This window comes from Sorex araneus, chromosome 6 (genome assembly GCF_027595985.1).
Source record: "Sorex araneus isolate mSorAra2 chromosome 6, mSorAra2.pri, whole genome shotgun sequence".
NCBI classification, from domain to species: Eukaryota; Metazoa; Chordata; class Mammalia; order Eulipotyphla; family Soricidae; genus Sorex; species Sorex araneus.
In genome coordinates, this window is record NC_073307.1 from 32,488,182 (window position 1) to 32,508,520 (window position 20,339).

Below are 20,339 nucleotides of genomic sequence, written 5' to 3' on the forward strand. Positions count from 1 at the left end.
GTGTGTGTGTGTGTGTGTGTGTGTGTGTGTGCGTGTGAAGTGGTGAAGTGTGCTAGTAAATGCCCTCTCCTGGTATCATCTGGGAGACTCAGAGTTGACCAGTGTTCCTTGACTCATGGTGGGACTCATGGCCTAGGTGACCCAGGTCCAGACACTAAGCCTCTCATTACAGTGTCTGACACTCTCTGCCCCCGTGGAATCAGCACCCTGATGGGTGTGTAGAACCTGGGGACCCCAGGGAAACTGATGATGGACATCACTAAAGGCAAATTGACTTGATTTTGTGGGGTCAAGCCAAGGAAGGAAGGGAAATAGATAAAAAATAATGAAATAGACATGCTTCCTTGAGAACGTGAGCATTTTGCTGAAGCCTCAGGATCTTCCTAAAAACTAAAATAGTCTAACTTGGATTAGAACGAAGAAGAGGCAAGTTGGGTAAATTTCTAGTGTAGAACTTCATTCTGAAATTTCAGTTTAAAGATGGAGAGAAAACAGTGGAATTTTTACGCTGTAGGGGTTTATTTTTGATCATATGTAGTCTTCATAAGAGTGGGCATTTCAAAGAATTTCAAAGAACAGTGTAGGCACTTAGATCCAAAACTATCATGACAAAATACTGGTACTTTTAATAAAATGAGCAGCAGGGGGCAATGTGCTATTATTATCAGAGTTTTCTATCAAACAGGGAGCTTGTGTTTACAAATGAGCTCTTGGGGAAGTCTCCCAAAATAGGGATATTTTAATTTAATGTTCACAGTAATCACAGAAGCACATAAGAGGTTTTTATTTAATAGAATTGTGACCAGTTTCAGGTTCAAGTGAAAGTTCATTTCAAGCCTTGATAGGGTTTCAGCCACGTACAACACTTATATAAAAGGATGTTCAGGCAGTTGAGTGACTTGGTACCCATTTTATGATTGCCTAAACCTGTAGTGCAATCTAAAAAAGGGCTGACTGTCTTGGCTGAAGGTCACCTGGGATGCTTGCTGGCTGGGAGGATCTGCAGAAATATTCAGGAGTGAGAGAGACAGCATGACTTTCCAATGGTGCTGTGAGATGGGGTGAGTGGTGGAGGAAGAGTGAGGCTTTATCGCCCAAGTCCTGCTATGCGGGTTAACCTTCACAGGCCTCCTTCCCCAAAGCATACCTTCTGGTAAGTGGGACATATCCTACATATTCTCCTTCCACTTACAATAAAGTGACTGATTCCAGCTCTAAGACATTGGTCATCCTAAACCCTGACTCAATGTTACAGTGGAATGGGATAATAAATGAAAGTGAATTACTCAGTCTAAGACCCATGTGTTTATAAATCTGTGAACAGATGCATAGCTGGACAGGAAATGGAAAAGCAAGGATGTACTTCCATGGAGCACTTTCTCCTATGGTAAGACATTACAGCAAAGTTTTAAAGCAACATGCTGTTGAGAAGATGACTAAGACTAAGATGAGAAGTTGTCTGTAGATCAGTATAAAAGTGCTTTCTAGACAAGGCTGCCAAAGGGCGTCATTTGCCTGGACTTTTTTTCTCCCCTGTAAAGCTCCTGGTCCTGACATCCGGCCCCTCTGTTCCCCCCACGAATGTTCTTTCTTCCAGAATGAGACGGGCACTTTCTGCTGTGGAGAAGGCGGGGTGGGTGGACTCTGAAAGCTCCAGCAGCCTTGTTCCAAAAATAAGGTGAGGAAGAACGAGCCAAGATGAACTGATGGAAAACTTGAATTCTGTCTTCATCCTTGCAGCCATTCCCCCCTCCACCCAAAGTGCCAAGTGGTTCCTCAGAAGACATTTGAGGAGGAAGACAGCCAGTAAATATCCTCAAACACCCAGAATTCTGGGAGGTGAATCAGGTGGTGACAAGAGACCCAACCCTCAGCTCAAACAGTGCAAAAGTTGTGGTTTCTCCCATAAAGCTTTCAGGCACCGAGGAAAGTTGGCTCTGGGGGGAATACTGTCTAGTGAGGTTGAGGCTCATACTCACTCTGTTCACAGTGCTTCCCCATGAACCCTGTGCGGCAAGTACACTGCCCAGAGATGTGGTCACAGTCAGCTCCGTTTTGACACTGGCACATCAATGCGCAGTCCTTCCCGTAAAACCCCAGAGGACACCCTGTGTGGGCAGGAAGGACATCGCATCAGGATGCTTCAAGAAGAAATAGAATTCTTGCCTCTAACGTTTTTTTGTGTTTAAACTTGAAGGACCCTGAGACATTAAGAAGTGAGGAAGGACAATAATGCTTATCTCAGCTTGACACCAATGTTTCTTTAAACCCAAAATGGGTTACGATGCATACATAATTCCATATCTGGTGGTTTATCTATTGTTGTAGCCCAGGAAAGAGACTGAACAAAACACACCTTCAAACCCCACATCAGACTGGAGTTTGAAGACTGGAATCTGAAAAGTTTCACTCTTCCACTCAACTACTCCTGGACTCAAAGTGCACAGATGAAAGAAGCCTTATATTAAAAATTGCCTGTATGCTTTTACTTCTAATATAGAATCTGCTACTCATCCTATTCACTGTATCAATTACTAACTTAGAAAATATCTCCTTCACCAAGATGTTCAGTAGAATGCTGAACTTGAAACAAGTACTTTCTTAAAAGCATTCAGTCTTGCTCCTGCTATACAACTTTCAGGACCCAGGCCCCTTAGCCCTGAGGCTGAGAATGTACACAGGCCTTGATGGTGTTCTTGGGCCAGTGGAGTCCCTTACAGGAGAGACTCTGGACTTTCAGGAAAGTTATGAATTTTATGAATAAATATTTCATAAATAAAGAAATTTATGAATAAATATTCCTACTCTGCAGATCTGAACTGGGCTTTGAGTACATTATCACATGAATAGCAAATATCAGAGGCAGGGGCACATTGGGAGGGAGGGCTGGCTTCAGACCCCATGCTTTTCCTACTATAGTATGGTACTTCCACTTAAATTGCCCCCTGCTTGAGGTATTTTAAGCCTAAATTTTGGAATTATAAAATTTATAGTACTTTCCTTGAAGAAGCTCAAAAAAGCTTTTCATAAACATAGGGGTCCCTTGTTCTTTTAGTTTACAGATTGAAGGTTTTGACAATATGCATGCGATATCTATAGTTTTATTTTTTTAGATATAATGCTACTGCACTCTTACTAGGTTGCACTAGGATATATCGTAAACATAGCTCTTAGATGGAGTGGGAAACCAAAAGGAAAAAATAGGTGTTATTCACTTTATTGAACCATTTATTTTGTGGCATGATCTGGACCCATTATATCTGAAGAGTGCCTTATAGAATCTCTGCAGAGCATCCTTGAGGCAGCCTCCCTCCCCCATAATCCCCCCTTTATAAAGAGTAACTGAAGGTTAATACCTACTTCTAGAAATTTCTAAAAGACTTTTTCAGCCGTTTTTAAATCAGTATGAAAGAAAAAGTGCCTTATTTCTGATTCATCTGTCTTCCTCAGATCACTTCTCTAATTTAAAATTATATATTATTATGAATGACAACCATAATACAAGCATTCCCATATTCTATCTTCTGTGGAGTTAAAAGGAAGCAAATAAAGAATAGAATTTCCTCCTATGTGGAGCATTTCATGCTTTATATCCTATGATGCCAGCAATCCAGTGGAGGAAATGGTTTGGACACTCTGGAAGAGCAAATGGAAATCAAGAACTAGAGCAGTCGTTCCTAATGCACTGTCCCAGAGTGGCCCCAGTACCTTGAAATTATTAGAAAGATGACTCCTCGGGGCCCGCCCAGGCCATGGAGTCAGCTCTGGGAGTGGGGCCAACAATCTGGTTCTCATGCTCTCTGTTGGAGACCCACTGAGCTCAGTCTTCTGTTTGATCAGTCATTAGTCAGGCACTGAGGTTGGTTGTCTTTACTACCCTTTCTCATCACTGGCATTTATCTTACCTAACTTTGTACTTGTAGAATAGAAAACAGGGAATTTGTTCCTGATAAACAGGGTCTGGGCAAGGGAGAGGAGAAAAAAACTGCACATCCTACGCTAAACCCTTGTTCCCTGCTATGACACAGAGCTAGGAACTTCCAAGTGTGGCAGCTCTCAGATACTTAGAGAAGTGTAGATGTCAGGAGGTCAATGGGTAGACAAACGCCCCAGGTGTAGGGTTCCTTGGAGAGCTTGACTCAGGCCCGCACCACAAAAGGCTTTTTTCTCCTGGGTGTGCATCCCCATCACCCGGGGTGAGCCTCAGGGCCCGATGACTTACTCTGAGTGCAGTAGAGCCCCGTCCAGCCAGGCGTGCATTTACATTCTCCATCATAGGCACTGCAGAAGGCCCCGTTGTGGCAGTTGCACGTGTGGATACAGTTGGGGCCCCAGTGGGCAGGAGGACAAGCTGAAGACACAATGTGATAGGTTGGTTAGAGCGCTCAACCAGCACCCACCAGAAGGTTCCATCCAGCTAGCCATATTGTTTGCTGTGTGCATCAGGATGCAAAAAGCACAGTACTCCAGATCTAACTAAAACCCAGATGGCCATGTTGACCACATCAGCTACCATCATCACTTACATCCATAATCAGTCACAGACTGAGATGTGTGAGATGTGTAGAGCAAAACATTGTTTCACATGTACACATTCAGTTACTTGACAAATGCATAAGTCACATTAACGTGCCCAGTACTCTTCTAGGAACAGGGGAGTAAAGGACAAAACAATGTTGAGACCACCCTCTGGCTAGGCAAACCAGCCAATAAAGCAAACAGCTGACTGAAAAATCAATGGCATAAACAAGGGCAGATATGTATACTGTTTGGAGATGTCGCTACAGAGTTGTTTTAAATATTAAGGTTTCTAGTTATATGTAAGAATTGACTCATTATTCAAAATTCTTTGGAAGAACCTGAAATAATAACTAAACCATTAGAAACCATAGTCCTTTGAAGAACAATGAGAATCTTAAGTATGAAATAATGGATGATTATGGGGCAAAGTAATTTGATTTACCAAAAGAAACTTAAGAACAAAACTGATTGAAAGGAAAACCATTTAGAATTTCTATGCAATTACCTAATAGGAAATATAATTTTAATAAAGTCAATAAATCAATATGATGTAAATTTTAAATGAAAAAAAATCCCTTATATTTGTGTGCATCATTTTTGTCCAAGAGAAAAAGAAAAATAATTGTTAACAGTGAGGTCTGGAATGAACTTTATTCTGCATTTTTAAGTACAATGTTTTGACTTGACATATAAAAGAATCAATATAAAGTGAATAAGCAAAAATACTTTTGTTTTTCATTTTGGGTCACACTCGGATATGCTCAGGGGTTACTCCTGGCTCTCCACTCAGGAATTACTCCTGGCAGTGCTTGAAGGACCATATGGGATGCTGGGGATCAAATCCAGGTCAATTGTGAGCAAGGCAAATGCCCTACCCACTGTTTTATTGCTCTGACCCCCAAATACTACTACTTTATAAAAGCTCTTTTCAAGTCATTATTTGGAAGTTTAGGACTGGAGCAATAGCACAGCAGGTAGGGTGTTTGCCTTGCATGCGGCTGACCCGGGTTCAATTCCTCCATCCCTTTCGGAGAGCCCGGCAAGCTACTGAGAATATCCCTCCTGTATGGCAAAGCTTGGCAAGCTACCCATGGCGTATTCAATATGCCAAAAACAGTAACAAGAAGTCTCACAATGGAGATGTTTGCCCGTTCGAGCAAATTGATTAACAATGGGATGACAGTGCTACAGTGTTACAGTGCTATTTGAATTTAAACCTAAATTGTTTGGATTTGAATAGAAACTTAATGGTGGAGAAAGCCATACAAACATTAAAATAACATCTTATAATTGTTTTTATATTGTTTCCTGATTATATAATCACATATACCTCAATCCTGAAGAATTTGAAAACCCAAATATAGTTTACCAATTGTTCTCAAACAAGACTTACGTTGAGAGCAGTCACTGCCAATCCAACCAGGGTAACACTGACACGATCTGTCAATGGGGTTACAGGTTCCATTGTTGGTACAGGTACAGATTCCTGCACAGTTTTTCCCAAATCTCCCACTGGGACACACTGTGAATAAGTGATAAGTTAGTAACTCATCTCATAAAACCCTGGGCTTCAGGGACAAGAAGCTGCTCTGAAAGTCAAAGTCAACAATCCAGCAGCCTTCTGAGTAGCTGCCTCCACTCAATGGCATCCCTCATCATACACTGAGTCACTTGATGAATGAATGCAGCAAGTCAGAGAAAAGCATCACAAACCAGGATACAGCCACACATTTCTAGAAATCTGACTTCATGGGCAATCAAAACTTCTTTCTCAGACTGATTTTCTCATGGAATGCTGTTCCCAGTTAAAACTAACTGTAGCCCAGCTTAGAGGATGAAACAGATGTTGCTGGACATGACAGTCAAGCTTTGTAAATGCTTGTATCGAGACGGTATCGAGAGCCAATATCTGGGGAGCCTGAGAACAGACTCCACAGAACTTGCTCTTCACCATGTATTTCTCCAAAATGTGGGTGCACCTTACCTTCATTGCAGAGTGTGCCCGTGAAGCCAGGCAGGCAGTCACAGAGGCCTGTGATGTGGTGGCAGGGCCCGCTGCTATGCACGCACTGCGGGCAGGTCTGGCTGCACCGGTGCCCATAAAAACCAGGGGAGCAAACTGGAAAAAACACAGAAATTGACTTACTTATCTTTCCTGAGATCTGATTCTGTCATGTCCAACATGAGGATCTACTTAAAGCTAAGGATTAAGGACACTCTTTAAGGATACAAAGAATGTTCCAATGGTAAAATAACAGCAAAAGGGACCAGGACCTCTTAAGTAAGGAAAACTGAGTCGCTTCAGAACAAGCACATGTGCCAATTCTCATCATTTTTCCCATTTATGGCCCTAATTAACTTGAGCTTTGGCATGGAACAGGGGCTTGAGGAAATTTTCTTGAACAAATGCATGAAGGAAAAAATAATATTCCAAATATTAATAAGTCCCAAATAAATATTCTAAGTCCAGATGTCATTCCTTTATTTCTTAAGAGTCATTGCTGGCAAAAAAATCTATGATCACTAAATAGTCATTCCTCCCCAAAATATCTGGGATTAATGATAATGATTGAAAAGTAACTTAGTTAAATGCTACATAATTAGGTTCTTCCCAATAAATTATTTTTATTTAAGTATAGGATTATTGCATAAAGTTCTTAATTAAAAAGTTTAAAAATGCAAATGATATATTTATTGAACAAGTATACCTTTCTTGATTACATTTACTAAAACATTTAGTAAAACCTCATGGGTAATTTCCTAACTAAAAATTCTTATTGGACAGTGCCAAGAGTCCCCATGTTTAACTGTACAATTCTACTTCCCCCCCAAAAAAAAACTGGCTTTAAGTCTCCTAGCAGGATGTATGATTTGCCTGGAGGCTTGGCTGATGTTGACTTCTGGTAATTGAGGAAAGACTAAAGCCAAAATTGTTCAATAAAATATTAATGGGTCAACGGGTTTCTGGAACACCATTTGCAACATCTACTGTAGGATCAAGGAGATGATGATGCCAATGAATCAGTGAAATCATTACTGGGGAGAAATGGGTAAAGTCCCATCTGTTAGTTTAGTCTGGAAGCCTAAAGCTCTTGGGGACGAGTGACAAAGGACAGCTCTGCAAAAGGCAGGGCAACCCATTGCACCTCCCTCTGCCCTCCCTTGACTGCAAAGCGCATCCCTATGGACTGAGGACAGAGCAGAACTAAAATTCTGTGTGTGAGGTCCTGGAAGAGGAGATGGAAGTTGCCGCTTAGAGAGGCAGACACTTACTTCTTTGGCAGGTGGTACCTCGGAACCCTGGTGCACACTCACAGATGCCATCATCAGGGGAGCAAGAAGCTCCATTTTTGCAGTAGCATGGCAGGGAGCAGTTGGGTCCCCAGCGCCCTTCTGCACACACGCTATCACAGTGAATACCTGAAATGACACAGGGGCAGTGCTGAGTGGAAGGCAAGGATGATGACAGAGATGATGTGAAGCTGAAAATCCACTTACCAGCTTATACATAGCAAATAAACACAATCTTAAGGTATATTGATGCTATGTTGTACAGGACAGAAAGATGCGAATCTGTGCTCCTATGTTCCTCTTTAAAAATTTAATTTCATAGAGGCAGAGCATCACAAGTGATGTTATTAATAATTGCCAAGCTATCGATTACTAGGAAATGACATATGTTGTGGGGCTGGAGTAGTGATAGGGCATTTGCCTTGCATATGGTCAGCAAGGGGTTCAATTCCCTGGCACTCCAGATGGTTCTCTGGGCCCTGCCAGGAGTGATCCCTGAGCACCACTGGGTGTGACCCAAAACAAAACAAAGAAGTGATATATGAAGCTATTTTCTTTTCATTGTAGAAATAAACTTTAGAGAGTCATTCACAAATGAACAGTGCCTAAGGAAACATAAAGAAAAATCAAAGTTTCAAAACTAAAAATAAAGGCTGTTTTCACTTGAGGTCATTGGAAATCTCTTTCATCCATTTGAAATACAACAGGGATCTGTCTTTTTCTTGTAAGTCGGTATTCTCCATAAAACAAAGAAGTGCTCTTGGCACTGAGAGGCGTAAGAATGAGTTATAATTAGTCGTGAATTGCAGACTGCTGGCCTCAGATCAACTGAAAACCCAGAGAACAGCACGCATCCACTCAGGATCCCGGCAAATTACCACCACCCAGCACCAAGGATGCTGAGGAAGGCTATGTTTCCAATGACAGTGATGGCTTCTAAATTGATTAGGAATGTTACTGTGGACTGAACTTCAAATAAAGAAGCAGCCCAAATCAGAATGTGAATATTGCTGGATGGAACGATGTTTCTACTACTAAATCATGACTCTATTTATTCTTTCTATTCTCTTCTTGAAAATCTCCCACACAGTAAAGGCTGCTAGATATGCCTGAAAGAGCACAGAAAGCATAGGGAATCTAGCTTGAATTGACAACATGCTAGATTTCAATTTGGACAGTTGAAGGAATGAGATTGGGATTATTTTAAACTGACTGAGGTTTAAGGTGTCCCTGTGGAATAAAACACAGAAGTTCATCATACTATAAATTCCTTCTCATATGTTTACAGATATACTCTTCCTCTCCTTTGAATACCTTTTAGAATACTGAGTTGGAATTGTAAACACTACAGTCTCCAAAATGCCAGTCAGAGAGTTATCCATGATTTTCCCCACACTTCTATAAACAGTAAATTATAAACAGTAACAAACCTTAATTAGTGAGGTTTTTTTTTTACTTTTTTTATGGTAAAAACGTGATACGCATTCAGCACAAATTATATTTCCAAAGTTTAGATTAAGGCATCCTGTGCATCCTGTTTTTCACCTGTTTTGTGTGTTTCAGCACAACATTAAGTAAATTATATGAGATGGTCAATTTTTTTTATGAAGCATACATTGTATTAGACAATTTTGCTTGGCTCCAGGCTAATACATGTGTTTTGGGTATATTTAAGATAGGCTAGGTTAAGATGAGATGGTCAATAATTTATGTATAATAAGATGTTTTTCTTCATTTGGTTTAGTTTTGGGAGTCAGACCAGATGGTGCTCAAAGTTGCTCCTGGGCTTAGGGGTCACTCCCAGGGGTACTCAGAAAACAGGTAGTGCTATGGATTAAACCTGGGGTTCTTGAATAAAAACCATATATTCCAGCCCTGAGAGACAATTGCCTAGCTCCTAACTACACTTCTGACCTAAGGATATTTTCATCTTATCATTGATTTATTGGAAACTAACCCCATGGAAAATGGAGGGAAATTTGTACATGGTAGGATTGTTATAAACAGTAAGGAATGTGTACTTCAAGACTACAAACAGAGATATTGTTTGGCAGTTTTGGAGGAAGCACCAACAAGGATGACCAGCTAATGTTTCATTCTCCATTCAAGTGACAAATAATACTGGACCCGAGAGCTCAACAAGCTGAGAGCAGCCTTGTGTGAGGACACAGGGCTCATTCCTGGTATGCATATGGTCCTCTGAGCACAACCAGGAGTGATCCTGCGCACCAAGTCAAGAACAGCCTCCAAGCATGCGTGCGACTCAAGGAACAGACAAAATAACAAACAAGAGTCTAAAGTGGGAGGAACCTGCCTCAGAAAGACTTTGACCATCCTAATTGCTTTGGTGTGAAGCCATCCATGCAAATCTCAGCTAGTATTTTAGAGAAGTGGAAATGAAATAATAATTTGTTAATCTGGAAATCAAACCCATATCTGACATTGTGGGATGAGATGAAGATTGGGAGAGAATAACTTTAACCATTTTTGATAGTTTTCTCCATAAATTATTTTTCAAATCTCTATTTCACATATACATAATAAATACTGCTAAGATAGAGTTGATTCACTTAAGATGCTGCTTTTATTTACATTACAGATTAACATTATTTATGTATAATAACACATATCAATAAGAACATATTAAGAAAAATAACTTCAGGTCAGATTGACAAAACTGAACAAAGAAATCTTTTATTCAATATTTAATCCTTTCTCTAACAGGTTTCTGCAATGGGTTAGCATAATCACCAGTTATAATCAACTTTTCCCAGCTAATTTTCATATAATTAACAAGGCCTACAATATACTAAGGAGATCCATTGCAAAGATAATCTTATTTCACATGATTTATCTGCTATTTTACTTCCGGGGAATTATAAGGACTTCTAGAAACTATCTACTGAATCTTATATTTTCAGCCACATAAGCTTATTTCAACAGAACCAAGCTTACCTTTATTTTAGGATTGCAGAAAAGTCTTTTCTTGGAAAGAAAATTGCAACTATTTTATTACCAATCCCCACTACAAATTTGAATCCTCTTTTTGTTCTTTACTATCATAAAAATGATTTACTTTGCAGATAATAATGTAAAACCTATTTGAAGACAAACAGGTCTTTTTCAGGGGGCAACTACAGGGAAAAGTGAATAGCTTTGTTTTTCCTCTTGCTATAGCATTTTATTCCATTATTGTTCCTCTTATTTAGACCTTTATGTCCTGAGCTATTTTTCCCTTCTTCCATGAAAGGTTCAGATAAATTTATTATCTGAATAAATTTAGAAAAAAACTGAGGAATCATAGTCTCTAGAGAATATTAATTATTTAGGAGAACAAATACGTCAACAGCCCAAGAAACAAATCTCTAATTTGGTGGAATTTCAGGCACAGAGTGGGTACTGAGGTAAATGCCTCCCTAGGTGATGCTAGTTCTATAGCTCCTAATGTGATCTGTACACGTGATCAGCACTGCACTGAAGCTCAGTTTGTTATAACCATTTTTGTGCTTTTTGTGTTAGTCCTTAATTATTTCCGTTAATATGACACTGTTCTTTGCCAACTTGATTGGAGTCCCAAAACATCTTTTTGTGTCCTTCATTGTCAATGACAGATGTGAGAATTCAACTTAATAAATATTCAAAAGATATGCTGGTTGCTGGACTGGAGCGATAGCACAGCGGGTAGGGCGTTTGCCTTGCACTCAGCTGACCTGGGTTCGATTCCTCCATCCCTCTTGGAAAGCCCAGCTACCAAGAGTATCCCGCCCACACAGCAGAGCCTGGCAAGCTATCCGTGGCATATTCAATACACCAAAAACAGTAACAATAGGTCTCCCAGTGGAGACGTTACTGGTGCCCGCTTGAGCAAATCAGTGAAGAATGGAAAGACAGTGACACAGTGCAGTGCTATTCTGGTTGCTGAGGAGAGGCTTGCTAAGAAAAACTTCCTACAACAGAGTGTAATGGCCCCAGAACTGTCTAGAGGAGGTAACATGGAAAGGTGAAGGAAGATTCTGAACAGAACAGAACAGAACAAAACAGGTCAGAGGTTCAAAGGCTCAGAGAAGTATACTTTCAGAATTTCCAGAGCTGTGAACAGTTGAAATTGGACCTGGGAAAAGCAGGAGAAATGCCTAGGTAGTCATTTATTATCATGTAAAGACTATGTTATGGAGGGTGGCTTCCTCCTGGTATTTGTAAGGACTGGATGGACAATGAAATAGAAGGGGTTCACAATTAAAAATTGTGTGTATAGAAGATGGTTTAAAGAGGATGAGCATGGAAGAAAGAAAATTTGACAAGACATAATTTGGACAAGACGTAATCCAGGGGAAAATAATTTTTAAAAAGAACAACCAAGGTTTCGAATTAGATCAGTGGCAACAAGGATGCAGAGGGAGAATGGCAGGCAAAAGTCAGAGAGATTATAGATGAAGTTTCCCCATGCAACTTCTCCCCAACACAGAAAGTTAACAGATTTTGGAACTCCGTGAGATAGATATGCTTGCTTTTACTCAATATCATGGCAGCACATGGAGACAATCACAGAATTAGTTCCTCTCCCCAACATGAACTTCCGAGCCATTTTCCAACTGGATGGACCAACTTCATCGTTCATTGCTTCTCTGAAGAAGTGATGAGAAAGTGCTCAAATCAGGGAGCTCCACATGCATTATCATTATTATTATTAACCATAACTAATGTAGGGGTGGAGTTATTTGTAATATAATATGAAAATAATAATATAAAGCAGCAGAGAAAGAATAAAGACCTCGAGGAATTTTGGGAGAGGATATACTAAAGAATCCATAAAGACTTTAATACAAGTTATTTCAGAAAGTTAATTTTCACAGGGATATCTGGTTGAATTGAAGCATTTTTTGCTGATAAATGCTAAAATGCTGATAAGGGTATCTATGAGGAACTGTTTCTGCCAGAACTGAGGACAAAGAGCTCTTTGATAGCCTTCACAAGTTGCTAGGCAATGGCTGAATGATCGTGATAAACTTCAGCTAAGCAGCTCTAAAGAAATGTTCGTGCATTTAATGCCTGGTGCATTATGCCATTGGCCTCAATGTGAAATCAGCATTCACTGGGCATTTGTGATTGCATGAATGTGGCAAATAAATCATTTGCCATGTCATTATTTCCCCTCTTGGAGATATGACCTAAAATCCCTGTCTTTGCTTAATTGTGCATATTCTTCATGCCAGTATTGCAACACTAATAATACTAATACAGTATTAGTGAATGAAGGAAATATTTCAATTCTATGTCTTAGTCCTAAGCAATAAGATATTAAATATATATTAGATCAAAGAGAGAGATTTGTGATAATTGTTGGGCTTGGTGATTATAGAAGTGAGGGCTCTCTAATTCACTGGTGAACAAAGTGGTGACTTACACCTAGGGTAGGGAGGTAACTCACTGATGTATCCACCTTGCCCACAGTCTGTCCTGAATCAACCTGAATTTTTGCAGACCCAGAACAGGGACCATTTCATCCTCTTATACTCAGCACCTAAGCACAAAGCTTACAGTATACAACATAGAGATAGTCAACAAGCAGGTTGTTAAATCCAATCTTTCTATTTGATACAAAATGTAAAGATTCATGTAAGGTCTCTGCTTTACATAGATAAGTTGAAAAACTCTCAGTACATCATATGAATCAATTAGGTTTGTATTTGCGGTTATAAGAAGAAAAATCAATGCCTGCCCTCCTTCAGATCTCAGGACAGCAAACAGGACAGACTGCTCAGCAAATTGGGAGCTTAGGCCTTTTCTGCAGTCTTTCTATTCAGAAAACAAGACCCTCTTTCCACCCTCACTGCGGGGATCTTACATGCTGCTTTTGTAGGACACCCTCCTGCCAAGACTGCATACAGGGGCATGCCAGGCATAAACTCTCACCCCCTCCACCCCTCAGTATCCTAAAGGGCGAGACAGCAACTCATTTGCATTTGTAGCTGACTGTGTGCAGGCACTTTAATTAAAACTTATTTGCACTTGAATCTGCACTTCCTTGTCACTGGACAAAGGTGGGTCTCCTTTGACTTTTATCATCTCAGACACCTTTAAGCCTAAGGAGAGATGTCACTAGGGACAGTTTAATATCTGACATGGTAGTTTAGTTGTTCAGCTGGTCAAACTTGGTATATTGAGAGAAACTCTGAGAGCTAACTTGTCATCTAGAAAGGCCTGTAAACTCTACAAGCCTGGTCTGCTTTGCTGGGAGCCACACAGCCTAGTGGCCTGCAGGTTCCCTTCTCCCCAGTCCCCTTTCAGGCTGGACTCAGATGAGGACAGTACCTCTTTTTCTTGTTCCTTTTCCCCCATTCCCATGGTACCAGGCCTGACTAGGCTCTTTTCCCAAAACTCGCAGAGGTTGATCTGACACCCTAATCTCTTTTCCATCACACTACCATTTAGCTCTTCTTGGGGGTGAGGGGGTGGAGTTCCTAGATTGTGTTCAGGAGTCCACATGCCCCTTCTGGTGATTGACCTGGTCACAGGTTCTATGTAAGAACTTGGGGATGTGGTATTGCTTAGGCTGGGGTTTTACCTAAATCATCTTAGCAGTGTTCGGGGGTCTCAAGGGCTGATGTGATCCACAGATCAACCCCATGTTCTCTTTCTCTGGTCTCCCACTAAACTTTCAAATTCTGTATAAACCATCCCTAGGCCTCCTCTGGCCTCTGTTGCTGGCTATAAGGAGATAGTCATGGCTCACTTAGACTCCTCAACCCTCTCAAAAAAAGATAATACTGTCAAAGCAAGATAGAACAGTTGCCAAACTACAGACTGGTAACTGCCATTAAACAGGCCACTGGATCAACTTTTGAAATGACAGATATGGCCTACACAAAGTGTTTCACAGACTGTATACTGCACAGGAGCCCCTGGCCACAGGGTTAAGTCAGCACAGAAATCCAGCTCACACTCTGCTTGCCAAGAAGTGCATGCTGAGGGGTTTTCTAATCTCTTCCAATGTTGTACAAAAGGGTTACATTATGGGTTGGCCATGGCTCCATTCTCCTCCTCACCTACCCACCCTAGTCTCAGTTTCTGTGAGAATTTTTTGCCTTAAGAGAGTTCCCAGGTGACGGTGATTTTAGTGAGGGGTTCGAGGAAGCTGGGGCTGTGTATGTTCCCAGACAGCTGGAATGGAATCTTGATTAGCTGTAACACTCAGCTGAGGGGAGTTCTGGCTCACTGAAGTTGGAGCAGACAGGAAGAAATAAATATCAACATGTTTCTACTGTTTCTTGAAAAATACTTCATAACACATTTTTCTTGACTACTATGGACAAACACAGATACACAGACACACAAGATTGCTATGTTACTATAAAACCAGATTGGTTTTCAAAAGTTATTATTCTGAAGCTCCAGATGTCAATGAAGTATAAGCAGTTGTGTGTGTGTGTATGTGTTTGCGCGCGTGCGTGCGTGTTGTAACTGTTTTGTGGCAGAAGCAGTTCATAACACTACTTTTAAACTGGAATATTTCATCCCTACTTTCTTTTTAAATGCAGTACATCTCTTGTTTGATAGTCTACTGGCTTAAAATGGCAATACATCTGTTTTAAATATGTATGTGTCTACAATAGTAAAACCACATATCTCTTCCTTTGAAAACTGCTACATTTCTTTCCTGCATCCAGGAGGTGAGATATGTATTTTCTTTTGGTTAATTTGCATGATACTTTGGACAGGAATTGAGTGTTGAAAGTAAGTAAGTGGACATAACTGATAACCTCCCAATATCTGTATTGCAAACCATAATGCCCAAAAGGAAAGAGAGGAGAACGAGAGAGAGATAGAGAAGGAAAGAGAAAGAGAATAAGTATATAGAATAAGTATATAAAATAAATATAAATATGCTAAAAAGGCAGAGGAAAGGAAGCTGGGAACATTGGTGGGAAACAAACACTGGTGAAGGGAAGGGTGTTGGAACATTATAACATTATAACATGAAACCAATCATGAATAACTTTGCAACTGTGTATCTCAAGGTGATTCAATTAAAAAATTAATTAAAAAATTTGCATCGAAGTATGTTTTGAGGCTTTATTTTGTTACTAGGTAAGATGGGATTATCAACTATTAAATTAATAGTTCAAGATAGAAACTAAAAAGTAATTTCAGTTTTCTTTAAGAGAACAAGACAAACACTGGAAAAGAGGCCCAAAGGAGGAGTGGTAGATGGCCCTCCTGATAGGAAAGCAACCTGATCATTTTCATCTCTCAGGCTAGCATATGCCTTCCTCAATTTAGCCATGTCCGTTTGTGAAGAGGGATAAATTTCTCCTGACCTTCATCTCCAGCTTTAAGCCTAGAGACCCAGTCAGCCTCTTTCCATAGCTCCTTGGGTGGCTAAGCACTGTTACTATAGCTACTCTATCTTGTTGACTTGGTCAAGCACCCCAGGTCCCTGAGCGCCATACATCTATTCTTCACCAAAGCCTCACTCTTTCCTGAAAACAGTTAGTCTGTTTGAGGATGCTACTTCTAGGGCAATCTCTGCAATAGGGAGGAGAAGAAAAGACTAATTTGCTTTTTTATGCTTATATTATTTCATTTCACCTGTAACCTCGTAACTAAATGAAGAGCAAAGCTTCTTTATATTGAGAGACATTCCTTACTCAAAACAAATTGGACAGCGGAATGGTGTTCAGTGTTAATAACAGCTAACTCCTTTTCTTTTAGTAAAGTAGATCAGTTCTTGGTCAAATTACAGGGTGCCTTGAGAAACTTTTGTAACTTTCTGATCTACATACACTAATTTATACCAAGTGCTCTTGGGCGTGGGAGAATGACCTATCTACAATAATGTCATAGAAGGCTTAAACTCTTGCAAAAAGAAAAGCCTACATAGAAAACACAGAGAAATTAGACATTGGAGTCACGAAGCAAAGATATGAGAGTAACAAGTGCAGAGCTACAGGCAACAACAAAGTGTCTCTCCCCTGTGTAGAAGCAGGTTAGTCACAGATGGACAGAGGATTACCAGACTATGCTGTGTGGAAAAGCCCCTGCATTCCTGTAGGAATCTTCTATAGGTCTAAGGCCAGATGGGATCATTTGTCTTAGCTCATAACCCAGGCTGTGAAGTGAAACTCACACATTTTCCTGCTGGCTTTAGGCCAAACTGTATCTCCTGCACACTAGACTATGTCTTTCACAAGCTGGCACTATCAAAGCAGGAGACTTGAGCAGCGGCTAGTGTGTTTTGGAGCACCTCACATTCCTCTCATAAAATGGAAGGAATTGGTTGATCATGACTCAAAACAAGCAATGTAGGCCTCTCTGTTAGGGAGTGCTATATTCTACAGAGAAACTTTCATTTTTAAATGCTTTTTCAGTTTATGTGGTCATGGTGGTCACTGAGATTTTAGTAATGGTTGCTAAATTTGAGACTTTCAAGTACCCTAGTGAAGGTAGACCATCACTACCCTAGTAATGACTTCACAAAATCCCTGGTTTGATGAACTTTTAGAAGTTAGTAAAGAGAGTCAAGAGAAACATGGGAAAGTGAATTTTAATGATCTCAGCTTTTCCAAATCAGGGAGGAACTAAATGGTAGGGAATCCTTGTGTCTGCAAGTAGTGCCAACTGACAAAAAAAGAAATTCTAGTTCCTTAGTCTTGACCTGTTTCCTAAGGCATCTCTCAGAAATTAGGCATATGAAAGTTTCTCTCAGTTACTGCCAAAAGACAAAGAAATTCTCAAAAAAATTCTAAATCACTGGCAAGTTACTGATTACATCATTTCTATATTCAATGATCTGAGGACTTAATATTCCAACACTTCCCATACATAGACCCATAGACTCAATCCTCACTAAATTTTCACCTTGTATTGCAGAAGTTGATGAGCTGATAATAAATTTCATATAAATTTCAAAGAGCCTAGAATAGCCAAAACACTCTTAAAAGAAAAGGTCAAGTTGGAAGACCCATATTTTCAATTTTTAACTTTGTACATTGACTGATACATAAACTGGTCTCATCTCTGTAGAAGCTAGTGTAAGGATTTCTCAAGAAGCTAAAATCTACTAACCATATGATCCAGGACTATGAATCTGTCCAAAAACTATAAAAACATGAATTCAATAGGATACATGTACACTGCTTGATGCAATTTTCTGAAGACAAGGTAAAGAAATAACCCAAGTACCTGGGATGGGTGATAATAAAGATATAGTATTCTACTCAGTCATGAGAAAAGACAAAATTTTCTATTTGTAAAAAAATGGTTGGATTTGGAGAGTGTTTGTTGTGATAATTAAAATAAGTCATAAAAGGGAAGACAAAAACAAATCCTATATGACTTCACTCACATGTGGAATGAATATAAAGAAATAAGAAATAGAACAGACAGAACTAAGCCATAAATTAGAACTATAGTACTGAGATTGCCAGAGTGGAAGAGTAAAGAGCTCACCAATAGGGTGGGTATAATACATCACAGACGATGGTAGACGAATATCATGGATATTGAAATCTTGGAGGTAGGTGTTGTGTCACAATTTACCCTTGAGGAGATGTGAAAAAGCACCCCTCAAAAAACATACAATTTACATCCACTGTAGCACTATAGCACTGTTATTCCATTGTTCATTGATTTGCTCAAGCGGGCACTAGTAATGTCTTCATTGTGAGATTTGATGTTACTGTTTTTGGCATATCGGATATGCCACAGGTAACTTGCCAGGCTGTGCCGTACAGGCGGGATACTCTCAGTAGCTTGCCAGGCTCTCTGAGAGGCACGTAGGTATTGAACCCAGGTTGGCCGTGTGCAAGGCAAATGCCCTACCTGCTGTGCTATTGCTCCAGTCCATTAATAATAATAATGTAGAAAGCATAAATCTCCTTTAAACATTAGAACTCAAACATCCGGTAAAGAGGAGCTGGAAAAATAGAATAGTACAGGGGGTATGGCATTTGCTTTGCATGCAGCCAAACCTAGTTCAGTTGCATCAAATCCTGCCATTTGATCTAACGTATAGTCTACTATCATTGTCCCTCGAATATTACCAAAAGTGACCCCTGAACACAGTCAGGAATAAGCCAGAAGCATACAAGGTGTGACTGAACGCAATCATCAAAATTTTTTTTTTTAATATGTGGTGAATACAATAGTATTTTTTCTAAAAAGTAAAACAGTGTCATTCCCAAATCTCTAATTATACATAAATAGCAGACATATAGAACAATGATTTTTCAGAATTAGTTCAAAATATAATATTCAGCAAGCTTAAAAAAATTTTTCCCCATAACTTTTTTCTATGTCACTTTTTGTGGCCTTGAGAAAACTTTTAACCTTTGGAACATTCTATTAATGCTGTTGTTGCCGTAGATTGCACTCACATCAGTTGCATGCAAGGTAAATGCCGTACCCCCTGTCCTATATTTTCATTCCGTACTATTTATTTGTATTTAAAGCAGCATGCTTTCCATTGCTGCTAACTGTAGTGTTTCATGTATCAGTGTTCCAGCACCACACCGCCTGGGGCTCTGTCTGCTTCACTCCACTCCACCATTGTCTCAGGATCTTCCCTAACAGCGCTGCCACCTCCCCCATTCTTACTCCACAGATTTTGAGAACTGGTTTACAGGACACTTTAAATCTTTTAAAAACACAGAAAGATTGCACTCATATGTGGAATATAAAGTAGCTGAGAGGTACAAGCTTGCAATGATGCAATTTCTGGGAGATATTTTTTTGGATTTAGTTACTTAAATACTAAAATACAGAAATCCAAAACGATGCGGCCATTAGTGCGGCCACTCGACCTCATATCACTTCATTCTCAGCAATGGAAAACAAATTATTAAATGCTTCCTTTTCAGCAGGTCCGACTTTAAGGGGGAGAAACTCCAAACAATAATAGTGAGTTTTTTTTTGAAATATTGAATGTAATCAAAGTAAAGTGAAAGTAAAGTGAAATTTATCAATAACACAGGTGGGGTGGGGGACTAGGGAGGTGGAGGGGAGTGGGGGAGGTATACTGTGATTCTTGGTGGTGGAATATGTGCACTGGTGAAGGGATGGGTATTCGAGCATTGTATAACTGAGACTTAAACCTGAAAGCTTTGTAACTTTCCACATGGTGATTCAATAAAAGAATAAATTAATTAAAAAATAAATAAATCTTTTTAAAACATAAAAAAACATACAATTTACTTTAACAAAAGCCTCTCCATGAAGCTTTAATAATAGAAGAAATATGGTACTGGCATAGCGAAACATATCTATGATCAATGGAGGAGGATGGTCAACTGACTTTTGATGAAGGTGTTAAGGCAATACAAAGGAGAAAAAACAGGTTTTCTCAAGAAGAAGTATTGGAACACAACTGCTAACAATATGAAAATGAATGATAGTTGGACCTTTACTTTGAACTGTATATAGAATGAACTTAAAATGGATGAAGGACATAAATGCAGAAAGCTAAAACTAAAAAACTCTTGGATAAACAGATAAAATTATCTTAGTGACTTTGGATTAGGTAAGAGTTT

At 39.7% G+C, this 20,339-nt stretch overlaps 1 protein-coding gene across 2 annotated transcripts in view; it reads right to left on the reverse strand.

Moving 5' to 3' along the window:
• MEGF10 (multiple EGF like domains 10) overlaps positions 1–20,339 on the reverse strand; it is a 173,427-nt gene that overhangs the window by 19,002 nt on the left and 134,086 nt on the right. For both annotated transcript variants that reach the window (XM_055142522.1, XM_055142521.1), the window contains exons 14-18: positions 7,795–7,941; positions 6,506–6,640; positions 5,915–6,043; positions 4,223–4,351; positions 1,980–2,108 (exon numbers count right to left, since the gene is read on the reverse strand). In XM_055142522.1, the coding sequence (XP_054998497.1) occupies positions 1,980–2,108; positions 4,223–4,351; positions 5,915–6,043; positions 6,506–6,640; positions 7,795–7,941 (669 nt within the window). The remainder of the gene's footprint in view (positions 1–1,979; positions 2,109–4,222; positions 4,352–5,914; positions 6,044–6,505; positions 6,641–7,794; positions 7,942–20,339) is intronic.